The 14,079-nt window shown below is 41.2% G+C and overlaps 1 protein-coding gene across 1 annotated transcript; it reads right to left on the bottom strand.

Annotated features, from left to right (window-relative positions):
• Positions 1-6,336: 6,336 nt before the first annotated feature.
• LOC308677126 (ribonuclease P protein subunit p25-like protein) lies at positions 6,337-10,065 on the bottom strand (the record flags this gene model as incomplete). The annotated part of the gene is made up of 2 exons (XM_081343290.1): positions 6,337-6,912; positions 9,981-10,065. 2 exons carry the CDS (start codon positions 10,063-10,065, stop codon positions 6,548-6,550), a joined length of 450 nt encoding a protein of 149 aa, XP_081199416.1. The 3' UTR covers positions 6,337-6,547.
• Between the last annotated feature and the right edge of the window lie 4,014 nt (positions 10,066-14,079).

Here is a 14,079-nt window from a genome sequence, read left to right as displayed (position 1 = left end):
TAAAAAATATATTTCTATGGCTAATGGCTGGAGAGTCAAGGTCTCTGGAGAGGGTAAGGTTTACTGTTCATTTTTAAAACAAAATTTGGAAATGCTATATGTTCCCAGATGTGATTATAATCTATTATCAGTTAAGGCATTATTGGAAGCAGGTTTTAAAGTTACTTTCCAAGGGGAGGAATGTCTTATTCAAAAGAATGAAGTGAACTTAATAGCTAATATGAAAGACGGTTTGTTTGTAATTAGCAATGATCCTATTATAATGGCTACTACTTGTACAAATCAAAAACCACATGATGAATGTATTCATTTATTACATAGAAGATTGGGTCATGTGAATTTTAATACACTAAAAAGAACTGTAGCTTTGTCTAATGGGTTTAAGTTAAAGGCTTGTAAGAAATATCTGCAGTGTAACGTATGTGGTAGAGAAAAGAGCAGGGCAGCACCAGCTAATAGGTTAGATGGATTTAAAACTACAACTCCATTAGAACTGGTATTTATGGATTTGATAGGTCCTATGAAACCCAGTTTAGGGGGTGCTTGCTACATATTAAATATTCTAGACCATTATAGCAGATATGGGTTCTGTTATCTCCTTACGTCAAAAACTGAAACTATACAAACAATATCTAATTGGCTCAAGTTTGTACAAAGGAAAACTCAGTTAAATGTAAAAACCATAATAACAGACAATGGAACTGAGTTTGTTAATAAACAGTTCAATGAGCTGTTAGTTTCAGAGGGAATAGAGCATAGACGTACAGCTCCTTATAGACCTCAGCATAATGCATTTGTTGAACGGAGGGGCCAAACATTGCAAGCTATGATTAGATCTATGATTGAAGATTCAGGTTTACCTGATAGCTTATGGGGAGAAGCAGCAAAATGTGCTAATCATATTTTAAACAATGTGGTTAGTTCAGCTACAGGTAAAATTCCTTATACCTTATGGTATAAGAGAAAACCAAATCTTAGTTATATTCACACATTTGGGACACCTGCTTGGGTACATATTCCAAGTTCAATAAGAAATAAAGGAGAACATAGAGCTAAACAATTATTTTTTGTTGGCTATGAGTTAAACCATAAGTCTTATCGGTTCTGGGAGAAAGGTACTAAAAACATTTATTGTAGTTCTAGCGCTGTTTTTCAAGAACAGTCAGGCTGGGAAAGGGTAGAAGATATTGTATATATTCCTCAACAAGATTTAACTAACTCCTCAAATGAAAGTGATAAAGAAGAGGAGGAACCTGTTAGAGAGATCAAACAAGAACCACTGATAGTGGAGACAGGAGAGGAAGAAGATAATAATGTAAATGTACCTATAAGTCCAATAATTCTCAGAAGGTCTAACAGGGAAAGACGACAGCCTGATCGTTTCGAGGCAGGTTTAATTTGTCAAATAGACATTGAACCTTCTAATGTTGAAGAAATAAAAATGTATCCTGAGAATGAAAGAAAGAATTGGAAAGTAGCTATGGATAAAGAAATAAAGTCTTTGCAAGATCTTAATGTTTATCAAGAGGTTAAAATACCTAAAACAGAAAAGTTAATTGGATGTAAATGGGTTTTTAAACTGAAAGAAAGTGTTACAGGAGAGGTAATACATAAAGCAAGATTAGTTGCTCAAGGATTTGCACAGAATAATAGTGATTATGATGAAGTATTTTCCCCAACGTTAAGAGCTTCCACTCTTAGGGCTGCTTTAGTTTGGGCAGCAAATAAGAATTATAGTATAAAACATGTAGATATTGAAACTGCTTATTTGCATGCAATATTAAACCATGATATATATATGAAAGTTCCATCAGGAATAGAAAGTAAGGTAGGGTACTGTTGGAAACTGAATAAGAGTTTGTATGGTTTAAAACAGTCAGGTTATGAGTGGAATAGATGTTTAGTAAAAGAGTTAAATAGTTTGGGATTTAAAGCTAGTATTGCAGATCCTTGTTTATTTATAAAACAGCAAAATAGTGAATTATCATTGTTATTATTATTCACTGATGATATTGCTATTATAGCAAAAGATGAAACAGAAACTGAAAGAATAATTTCAGGGTTAAAAAGAAAATTTAGAGTAAAAGATCTAGGAGCTATTAGTCATTATCTAGGGCTGGATATTGTCAGGACTAGTAAAGGATTTAAATTGTCTCAAGCTAAGAAAATTAATGGTTTGCTGAAACGTTATAATATGGAAAACTGTAAACCAGTAAAAACACCTATGGTTCAAGGTTTTGAGAGTTCAGCAGATAACAGCAATGTCTTTGATAAAAAGAAATATCAATCATTAATAGGCAGCTTGATGTATTTATGTAACTGGTCAAGACCTGACATAGCATTTACAGTTAATCATCTAGCTAGATATTGTGAGAATCCTACAACCAGATGTTGGCAAGGTGCGAAAAGAGTTTTAAGATATTTGAAGCACACCATACATTATTCTCTATATCTAGAGCCAACAAAGGAATTGGAACTAAAAGCATTTGCAGATGCTAGTTTTGCATCTGATACTGTAACCAGGAAATCCACTTCAGGATTGGTTGTATTATTGGGAAACGCTTTAGTAGGATGGAGGTCTAACAGACAGAAGCATATAAGCTTATCAACAACTGAATCTGAATTTTCTTGTTTATCTTTATTATGTACTGAGCTATTGGTATGGAAACAATTATTGTTTGATATGGGTTTAAATTGTAATGAACCAATAAAAGTGTATGAAGACAATCAAGCAGCTATAAAATTAGCAACTAATGCTGCAGTGAAAACTAGATCAAAACATACGGATCTACGGTATCTAAATGTCAGACAATGTGTTAAAGATAATTTGATTAAACTGGAATATTGTGCAACTGAAGATAATATTGCTGACCAGTTTACTAAAGCTCAGGGTGCTATAAAGCATAAATCTGTTTGTGATATGTGTAATTTGAGATTGTAAAAATATATGTATAATATGCCACCCAAAAGGGGAGATTGTTAGAGATTAAACTTGATTTGGGTGACAATATTATATAATGGAGTAAAAGCACCTTTAAGGAGTTAAACGGCCTAAGGGTGTGGCTGTAATTATTCCACATAAAAGAGAGTTAGATGTTACACGTAGTTGCTCTTGTATATGTGTTTGATGTTAGTGTTTGGATACCTCTTGTTCTCTTGTTTGCTAACTTGATATTTATTCTCTCAAGAATCAACTGCTTGCTACAGTGTATATTGTTTTTGATATTGGTAAGCAGCTTTTGTATTTTGATACTATGTTTTTTATGGACTGACTTTTATGTGCATGATACTGGATTGATACTTGGACTATTTCTTACTGTGTTTCTTTTTGTTGTCTGAGTAAAAATAAGTTATAAAACTCGTGTTAGTGCATTACTGTTTGCCTAAAAGTCCCAGTACAACTTCCACTGTGTATTAATAATACTCTGTTAAGCAAACCATTTTTTCAACAACATATTCTAACACCTATCATTCTGGACAAATAGCTGTGTAGTTTCTTTTTGAAAGACTCCAGGGATGGAGCATCCAGAATGTCTGGAGGCAAGCTTTCCACTGATTAATTAACAGAAAAACAGAGCTGGAAGGGACCTTGGAGGTCTTCTAGTCTAACCTCCTGCTCAAGCAGAAGAACTCAAACTATTCCTACTAAATGGCTTTCCAATCTTTTCTTTAAAACCTCCAGGGATGGAGCACCCACTAACTTCTGAAGGCAAGCCTTTCCACTGAACAACAGAGTTGGAAGGGGCTTTGAAGTTCCTCTAGTCCAGAGGCTCCCAACACCCAGGCCACGGCCCACTACCAGGCTGTGGCTTATTCGGAACTGAGCCATGTGAGCAGTGGGCTGGCATGCACATGCGCATGCAGCTCAACTCATGCAAACAGCAGGCTAGCGCACACTTGAAGTCAAGTTGAGCTGTGCACAAGCATCGGTCCATTGCTCGTATGGCCTGGTTCCTGTCTCCCCCACCCCTAGCCATGCCACCAAGCCGCAAAGGTTGGGGACCGCTTGTCAACTGTCCAGTTGGCATTTCCAGAAAAAGAAACTACTCAGACATGATTTTACCAAGAGTCTCATACTTTACTGAAATTTTACATTGGCACAGAAGAAGCAAAACCAGCTCTTGATTTTCCGGCTCAAAAGCTTGCTTAGCTAAACAATAAATTCCCTCATCCCCACCCACCAGGTGTTCATATTGTCCAATAGTAACATTTGTTCTTATTATGGAAACAGTCCACTTCCCTGCTGAGCACCTGCATTAGTGACCTTGGCTCTCAGAAGCCTCGGTTGCCTAGAAACCACTCCTCCCAGTTCTGCATCCCATCCCACTGTAAAGCTATAAGCGAGGGTAAAAGGGCGAATCAGTCTTGACACTACTGCTGTAGTCCAATCCCCTGCTCAAGCAGAAGACCTTATACCATTCTGGGCAACTGGCTGTCCACTCTCTTCTTGAAAGCCTTGAGGGATGAAGCACCACAGACTGGTCACTCATGTGCTCCTCAAAGAGCATTTTTTTACTGCTGGCTAAGTCCTCGATTTATGACCACAACTGGGTCCAGAATTTAGTTGCTAAGCAAGTTAGTGGTTAAGGAAGCTGCACCCAATGGTCAAGTGAACCATTGCGGTTGTTAAGGGAATCATGTGATCATTAAACGAATCGGCTTCTCCCCCTTGACTTTGCTTGTTCGAAGCCAGCTGGGAAGGTTGCAAATGGGGCTCACCTGACCCTGGGATGCTCAGTTGTGGTTGTAAGTCAAGGACTACCTATACAACAATCCTGCAAGTCATGAGTAGGACCAATTTGGTTGCTGGTCAGCATCCCAGTCCAGTTCAAAATGCTGGTCATCCCCCCCTAAAGCTCTTTATGCTTGTTGAAATAATTTTACAATTTAAGTAATTTTATTCATGCACTCCCTGTGAACTTCGTTAATCATATACGTGCCTGTAGCCAGAAGACAGTATATTAATAAATATTAATAAAGGAGAATATTTGTAGCTCAGAGTTGAAGTGTAGGGTCCTTGGTGCTCTCCAAGCTTGGTTGTTTTCTTGCAGACATTTCAGGACCCAACTAGGTAACATAATCAGTGCTAGAAGGGAGGAGGAGGAAGAGGAGGAGGAGGAATGTGGGGTCTTTGGTACTCTCTGAAATGGGTTGTTTTCTTGCAGACATTTCAGGACCCAACTACGTAACATCATCAGTGCTAGAAGGGAGGAGGAGGAGGAGGAGGAGGAGGAATGTGGGGTCTTTGGTGCTCTCTGAAGTGGGTTGTTTTCTTGCAGACATTTCAGGACCCAACTACGTAACATCATCAGTGCTAGAAGGGAGGAGGAGGAGGAGGAGGAGGAGGAGGAGGAGGAGTCTTTGGTGCTCTCTGAAGTGGGTTGTTTTCTTGCAGATGTTTCATGACCCAACTAGTTAACATCATCAGTCCTAGTAGTCCTAGTCTGGGTTGTGAAACATCTGCAAGAAAACAACCAAGCTCAGAGAATACTGTCTCCTCAGAAACTAAATTGCAAAGACAATATAAGGTTGCACATGCTCTTCAACTAGTTTAGGTGATAATTGACAGCCAGGCTGAAATTGATTAAATCAAGCAAATAATAGCAAACAAGGAAAATCCCTTATAATACAAACTTCCCTGAGCATATAGAGGTGGCATTCCAGAATCAGCACATAGACACCTGCCAAAGAAAAGATCTACACACTCAGCAAAATAAGATAAGGCCATCCCTACTGGAACTGCATGTCCACCAAATTAAACATTACAAAGGGCATATTCGCACACACCTCACAAAGGACCATCTTTCTTATAAGTATTACCAGCCTGTATATCCAAAATTGTAGCTACTCCAAGGGCTGTTTCTATGCTCTTGAAAAACAGAACAACAGAATTGGAAGCGTCTTTGGAGGTCTTCTAGTCCAATCCCCTACTCAAGCAGGAAACCCTATACCAGTGGTGGCAAACCTATGGCACGGTTGCCAGAGGCGGCACTTGGAGCCCTCTCTGTGAGCATGCGCACCTCGCTCTTTGGCTAAGTTTTTGCAGGAAAAAGCCATTTCTCAAGCCCCTTCCTAGCCAAAACAAGCCTCTGGAGCAAGCACACTGTTTTTAGCTTTGAATTATATCAAATCTGACACTAGAAACAGATTAACAAATGACCTGAGTGCTGCACATGTTGCTCTCAAACTTACAAAGTATAAGCCAAGGTTAGACAAATTATCAGCATGCATACAACAGCAGACTGAGGAGCTGCAGGTCCCTTAAGCACCACAAAAGGGTCCTTCAAAAGCAGAAGAGTAACAGAAGCTCCAAGCCAGCTTCTCCCGAGGCTGCCAAGGTAGAGGAGATGCACTTTCCATCTGTGTCCGTCTCCTTCATGGAAGAAGCTATGATTCAGAGCTTAGAGTCTCACTGGCTAGCCAAGAGGCTCCAGCATCTGCTGGGGATGTCCTGGATTCTCCTCAGGTCCCACAGGAACTTCATGCCCTCTGCTCCAGTTTCCTCCTTGGGGAGGCCCCTGGGGGTCAGGGTTGTGGTGAGAAGGCCTCAGGTCCTTGCCTTTGTGGCCACCAAGACCAAAAAGAAGCTGGATTGGCACAAAATGAATGATAGTAAGTCCTCCTCTATTTGCTGAAAGAACACTTTTGTGATCTGATGAAGATCCTTGAGCCGCCGCTTCATAATCTCCACGCAGGTGATGGTCTTGTTGATGGCTTTGCCAACCCTGCTGAAGAGCATCTGTCTCGTCGTCTCTTGCTCCATCTTGCCAATGGCATAGCCCATCAGATTCCGGATCTTGCTTCCATCCTTCACTTTCATTTCAATGATGTCTGAGGGCAAGCTGGTGAAAGGGAGAGGAGAAGGCTTCTCCACTACCTTGGACTTCTGGTAATTCTCCATGGTTTGCAGTGCTGTAAGGAACAAGGACAGAAATGGCATTTCAGGATCCAATTATGCTATAAGATTACGGATGCAAAGTCTTAGAAATCTGGGAATTTACCCCGCTGAACATGACGAGGTTTATCCCCAGTCCCTTGTTCCATCTTCAAGGGTGATAAAAACCCTTCAGGCATGGGCCCAGGTTATCCTTATTGTGCTAGCAGAAGAGGTCTACTGCAGACCATGGCACTCAAGACATTCCAGGTGGTGGGGGCCAGGAGAAGAGCGTTTTCTGCTGTGGCTTCTGCCCTTTGAAATATCATCCACCACCCCGCAGGTGAGATTTGCACACGTCCTGAAAGGGCCTAAAGATCTGGCTCTGCCAGCTGGCCTGGGCCCCCAACTGGGGCATCTCACTCTGGAGGTGGTTAATGTGCTAAGACCCCACCTCCTCCTTTTGTGCATCTTCTTCCCTTTCTTCCCAGCTTGCAATTTCAACTTAATCCTAGTGTTAATATTTATGGTTATTACGCTTAAATGTTTCATCTTGAGCTTTTTTTTATTGTAAGCTGTTTAGGGTCGGCTCTAGGCTAGATGGGTGGCATGTAAGCCCAATAAATAATAATAAAAGAAAAAAGGGAAAGAGATAACTGTACAATGAAACAATAATTACCGAAAACACTGTTTAGCAAAGACAAGCCAGATCAATGTTTCAACTCACTCCAAGGTGCCTTCGTCACATTAAAGCATCCTTATTCCTGCTCTTATTCACACCCTCGTTAATAATGCATAAGGGGAAGCTTCAGTCACCCATATATAACTAATGCTTTTGGCTTGCTTTCAAAAGTTGTGGGTGCCGCATCACTGGAGGATTTCAAGAAGAACAAGGAAGAGAAATGGGACCTTGGGAGTCCCAGTGGACGATCACTTAAACATGAGCCAGCCATGTGCAGCAGCCGCCAAAAAAAGCTAATACAATCCTGGGTTGTATAAACAGAGGTATAGAATCAAAATCAGATGAAATATTAGTACTGCTTTATAAAGTCTTAGTAAGGCCACACAGTATCCAGTTTTGGTCACCACTTTACAAAAAAGATGTTGTGACTTTGGAAAAAGTGCAAAGAAGAGCAACTAGATGATTAAGGGCCTGGAGACAAAAACATATGAAGAATGGTTGCAGGAATTGGGTATGGCCAATTTAGAGAAAAGAAGGACCAGGGGTGACATGAGAGCAGTATTCCAGGATTTGAGGGGCTGCAACAAAAAAGAGGGGGTCAACCTATTCTCCAAAGGACCTGAAGGCAAGACAAGAAACAATGGATGGAAACTATTCAAGGAGCAAAGCAACCTGGAATTAAGGAGAAACTTCCTAACAATGAGAACAGTTAATCAGTGGAACAACTTGCCTCCAGAAGTTGTGGGTGTTCCAACACTGGAGGCTTTTAAGAAGAGATTGGACAGTCACTTGTCTGAAATGGTATGTCAGGGGTCCCCAGACCCCAGTCCGTGGACCAGTACCAGGCTGTGGCATTCCAGCAACCGGTCCGCACAAACAAGCAAAGCCCCATCTGTGGGATGCAGGCAGCACACAATACCATGCACCTTCCGGTCCGTGGAAAAACCTCTCTCCTCTCTCTTGGTCCCTGGTGCCCAAAAGGTGGGGACCTCTGGTATAAGTGCTTAAGCAGGAGTTTGGACTACAAGACCTCCAAAATCCCTTCCAACTCTGTTATTCTGTGTAATGTTGCTTATGTGCAGCAAGTGAATTTTAAGCCACCCAAAGACACTTTGCAGATTGAGCTGGGCCGAATATAAATGTCATAAAAAATAAATGTTTTATTAAGCAGAGCAGGCAAACAAGTGTGTGCTGGTTTACCTTTAAGCGTTCTTCATTAATATCTCATGTTCAACAATCAGTGCTATGCAAATCTAGAAGAAAATGTTCTGTCATTTAAGCCATCAATTTTAATCAGTTGATGCAATCAGTATTCAATTAATCACACAACTCCATCCTCTCATTTCCTTTGAAAGAGAGGACGAGTTGCTGATGTACTTTTAAATGGAATATTAGAGAAAGCCTTGTACCACAGGTAATCTTTGACTAATAACCATTTATTCAGTGATCATTTGAAGTTACAAGGGCAGTGGGGGGGAAAATGACAAGATCATTTTTCACACTGCAGCCTCCCCAAAATCCAGATGCTTGGCAACTGTCTCACATTTATGACAGTTGCAGGGTCCTTTTGTAACCTTTTGACAAGCAAAGTCAACGAGGAAGCCAGATTCTAACCGGGCGACTAATTTAACAACCCGTTTGATTTGCTTAGCAATGGTGGCAAGGTAGGTTGTAAAATGGGGCAAAGCTCACAACAGCTGTCTTGCTTAGCAACGTAAATTTTGGGCTCAATTGTGGTCGTACGTCGAGGGTTATATTAGTAAATTATGCTTGTGAAATATTAATTAGATGGCTACCTTTTACGTATATTATTTGGGCTGCAGCGAAACAATTCACTAATATTCCTGAATTACTGTAGCGAAGTAATATTATTTAAGACTATCACTCTGTCCTTATTATCTGGATTACAGAGACCATTCAGTAATATTCCTGAATATATTAGCGAATTATTGTGGTGAAGTAACTCACCAATATTAATCAATTGCTGATAATGAAATAATATTGCAGATATTTTGGTTTCTTTGAACTGGATACCCTTCTTTTGCAGTGTACTGTATAAATGGTCTTTATGGGGGTGGGAGGAATGCTGGCTCGGTTTTTCTCTCAGGCCAGGCAGGCCCACCTCGCAGGGTTGTTGTGGGGAAAATAGGATCAGGCAAATTTGCTACCTTGAGTTATCCCAAATACATAAAAAGCAGGATAAAAATTCCATCAGGGCGAAATAAAAATTAATAAATTAAATAAAAACGCACCTCACGGCAAAGCGCCGAGCCGTGGATTCCCCTCAGAACTGCTGAGGGACCAACCCGGGCTGACCCAGAAACATGTGAACGCGGCCCCGGACTTTTTTCGCCTCACCACTGGTCTCCCTAGGCTTCGGGCACTCACTCCCATCATCCCCAGCCCACACCTTCCTCCGCTCACCAATTGCCGCCGCCACCGGCGCCGCCGGGCCGCAACCAAAATGGCGCCCACCTGGCTTCCTCAGCGCGAATGATGGACCACGCATGCGCTACAACGCAGAGCGCGGGGAAAGACTCGCACCTGCACAAAGAGGGAGGGCCGCCCTTTTCTTCCTATTGGCCAGAGCTGCTGTGGGCGGAACTCTCTCTTCCGGAACGCCCCCGTCGCGTGGCTTTAGAAGCTTGTAAAAACTATGCGAGGTTTGGTTCTTCCTTGACCAAGAAACGTGGTTTATCATCACTCAGGTTTTTCCCATCATTCAGCTTTTGTATAAATCTGCTTGGGGATTGCTTATGGTGCGGTGATCGCTTTCATCAATATTTTTATTTTTCTTTTGCAGTCAAGGCTCTTGCAATTGTTATTTGTGTATATTGAGAGCTATATGCAACGAAAATCTCATTTTAATGTATGCAGATTTATTTATAGTACAATAAAGTTCTTATTCTATTTTCTGTAAACATAAAAGGGTGCAACTTGGACTTTAGTAAGACATTTGATAAAGTAGACCACAACCTACCACTTGATAAGATAGGAAAATGTGGGCTAGCCGCACCAGATGGATTTGTAGCTGGCTGACCGGCAGGCAAAGTCCGCGTGTGGTCCTCAATAGAACCGCATCTACATGGAGGGAAGTGTGTAGTGGGGTGCCCCAGGGCTCTGTTCTGGGCCCAGTGCTCTTCAACATCTTCATCAGTGATCTGGACGAGGGGATAGATGGGGAACTCATCAATTTTGCAGGCGACACGAAGCTGGCAGAAACAGCCAACACTCCAGAAGATAGGCTTAAGATACAGCAGGATCTTAACAGACTTGAACATTGGGTGCTATCTAACAAAATGAAATTCAATGATGGAAAAGAGTAAGGTTCTACATTTAGGCAAGAAAAACCAAATGCACAGGTATAGTATAGGTGGTACCTTGCTCGATAGTAGTAACTGTGAGAGAGATCTCAGAGTCCTAGTGGACAATCACTTCAATATGAGCCAGAAGTGTGCTGCAGCTGCCAAAAAGCCAACACAATGCTAGGCTGCATTAACAGAGGGATAGAATCAAGATCGTGTGAAGTGTTAATACCACTTTACAATGCCTTGGTAAGGCCACACTTGGAATACTGCATCTAGTTTTGGTCACCACGTTGTAAAAAAGATGTCGAGACTTTAGAAAGAGAGAAGAGCAACAAAGATGATTAGGGGACTGGAGACTAAAGCATACAAAGAACGGTTGCTGGAATTGGGTATGTGTAGTTTAATGAATCTAATGGCAGAAAGTGAAGAGGAACTAAAGAGCCTCTTGTTGCGAGTGAAGAAGGAGAGTGCAAAACTTGGGTTGAAACTAAACATTCAGAAAACCAAGATCATGGCATCTGGCCCTCTCAACTCCTGGCAAATAGATGGGGAAGAAATGGAGGTAGTGACAGATTTTATTTTCCTGGGCTCCAAAATCACTGCAGATGGGGACTGTAGCCAAGAAATTAAAAGACACTTGCTCCTGGGGAGGAAAGCCATGGCAAATCTAGACAGCACACTAAAAAGCAGAGACATCACCCTGTCCACAAAAGTGCGTATAGTCAAGGCTATGGTCTTCCCAGTTGCAATGTATGGCAGTGAAAGCTGGACCATAAGAAAGGCTGAGCGCCAAAGAATTGAAGCCTTTGAACTATGGTGCTGGAGAAGACTCCTGCGAGTCCCTTGGACTGCAAGGTGATCAAACCGGTCAGTCCTAGAGGAGATCAACCCTGACTGCTCTTTAGAAGGCCAGATCCTGAAGCTAAAACTCAAATACTTTGGCCACCTAATGAGAAGGAAGGACTCACTGGAGAAGAGCCTAATGCCGGGAAAGATTGAGGGCAATAGAAGAAGGGGACGACAGAGAATGAGGTGGCTGGATGGAGTCACTGAAGCAGTAGGCATGAGCTTAAATGGACTCCAGAAGATGGTAGAGGACAGGAAAGCCTGGAGGAACGTTGTCCATAGGGTCGCAATGGGTCGGACACGACTTCGCAACTAACAACAACAAAGTTTAATGAAAAGGACTGTGTGTGTGTAACATGATAACTAGTGTTCCAATATCTCAGGGGTTGCCACAAAGAAGAGGCAGTCAAGCTATTCTCCAAAGCACCTTGAGGATAAGAAAGATCTAACAAAATGGATTATAGAGCTGCCAGGAGAATTACTGTTTGGGAGATAAAAAATGCACATCCTACCTAATTTGTCTTTCCTATTCCCAACAACACTGACAAAAATAGGGAACTGTTGCTGGAATTGAGTATGTGTAGTTTAATGAAGAGAAGGGTGAGGGGTGACATGATAGCAGTGTTCCAATATCTCAGGGGCTACCACAAAGAAGAGGGAGTCAAGCTATTCTCCAAAGCACTTGAAAGCAGGACAAGAAGCAACGGATGGAAACTAGTCAAGGAGAGAAGCAACCTGGAACTAAGGAGAAACTTCCTGACAGTTAGAACAACTAACCAGTGGAACAACCTGCCTCCAGAGGCGGTGAATGCTCCAACACTGGAGGTTTTTAAGAAGACACTGGACAGCCATTTGCCTGAAATGGTATAAGGTTTCCTGCCTGAGCAGGGGGTTGGACTAGATGACCTCCAAGGTCCCTTCCAACTCTATTCTGATTTTCTAAGATGATAAACTCCAGATGATAAATGTATAGACATGAGGGTGGAGCATCATGAATTCTAGCAAGTAGGTGAGGGCTTTTCTATGTGACAATTTCCAGGAAGAGGATGATGAGGGACTTTTGAGATGGGCATAGTGCTGTGTGGTGACCTTTATGATGCGCTCAGAACACATCATACAAAGACCCTGTTTATATTTAAACCCAGCCCAGGACTTTAGCTATCTGGATATTTTTTTCCCAGTATGGAGCTGGCAGCTCCATGTTTTGGCATTTTAGCTCTTCAGAAATTGATCATACTTCTCGGCAAAAATGCCCCTTTGATCTTAGTTTTCTTTATTATCTGGAAAATCTTGAAAACTTTCACAGTGTGGCGTGTGGCTTTTGAGCTGATCCAAAGCAGCTTGAAATTCCTCTTGGACCCTCGTAAATGGTTTCCCAAGGCAGAATCTGTAAGTTTTTGAGACATCTGTGCCATAGGGAAGAAGTCATAGGGAGAAAAATGTGACTTTTCTTAATAAGGTGAATTCAAGGCAAAAGAAGAAAGCTAGAATTAGATTCAAGAGATTTGTCTTGATTTACCAGATGGAGTACTATATGATTAAACACTTGTTTGAATATGGTTAAAAGAATAGATAAATTTTGGATATAGAGGGGCCCTACAGTAAGAGGGATAAGACATGCAAGTAGTATAGTATCTTTTATAACATATGAAATGTAAAAATATTGGGATGGTGTGTGTGAATGAAAAGTTTAGCTGTGTAAAGGCAATTAACTTTGAGAAAATCATGACTGATAAAAATGGTTTGAAGACTGAGGGAAAACTAAGCTTAAATAAGAATCTTGAAAACAGGACACATAGTGACTCAATAAGATGGCCTTTATAAATGCAATTGAAACATAAGCCAATTAGAAAAGATGTTATACGTTGATGTCATTGTTATTTGTACAAACCCAAGAAAAATGTTTATATTTAACCTTGTATGCATTGAAAGTATTAGATTTGTTTGATGTTGACAAAAGGGAGAATACTACTGGAAGAAGAGAAGATCAAGGAAAAATATCATTAATATATTATGGAATTTTAGAAATTAATTATTATTGATTGTTTTTTAAATATACGAACCCAGACAACATGCTGTTTGCTAAGCAATAAAAGATTGTTATTGTTAAAAAAAGAAGAGGGGGGTCAACCTACTCTCCAAGGCAGGACAAGAAGCAACAGATGGAAACTAATGAAGCAGAGAAGCAACCTGGAATTAAGGAGAAACTTCCTAACAGAGTTAGAACAACTAACCAGTGGAACAACCTGCCTCCAGAAGCGGTGAATGCTCCAACACTGGAAGTTTTTAAGAAGACACCGGACAACCATTTGTCTGAAATGGAATAGGGTCTCCTGCCTGAGCAGGGGGTTGGACTAGATGACCTCCAA

This window comes from Vipera berus (genome assembly GCF_964194415.1).
Source record: "Vipera berus genome assembly, chromosome: Z".
NCBI classification, from domain to species: domain Eukaryota; kingdom Metazoa; phylum Chordata; class Lepidosauria; order Squamata; family Viperidae; genus Vipera; species Vipera berus.
The sequence above is the reverse complement of the archived record's forward strand: the minus strand, read 5'-3'. Positions and strand labels throughout refer to the sequence as shown.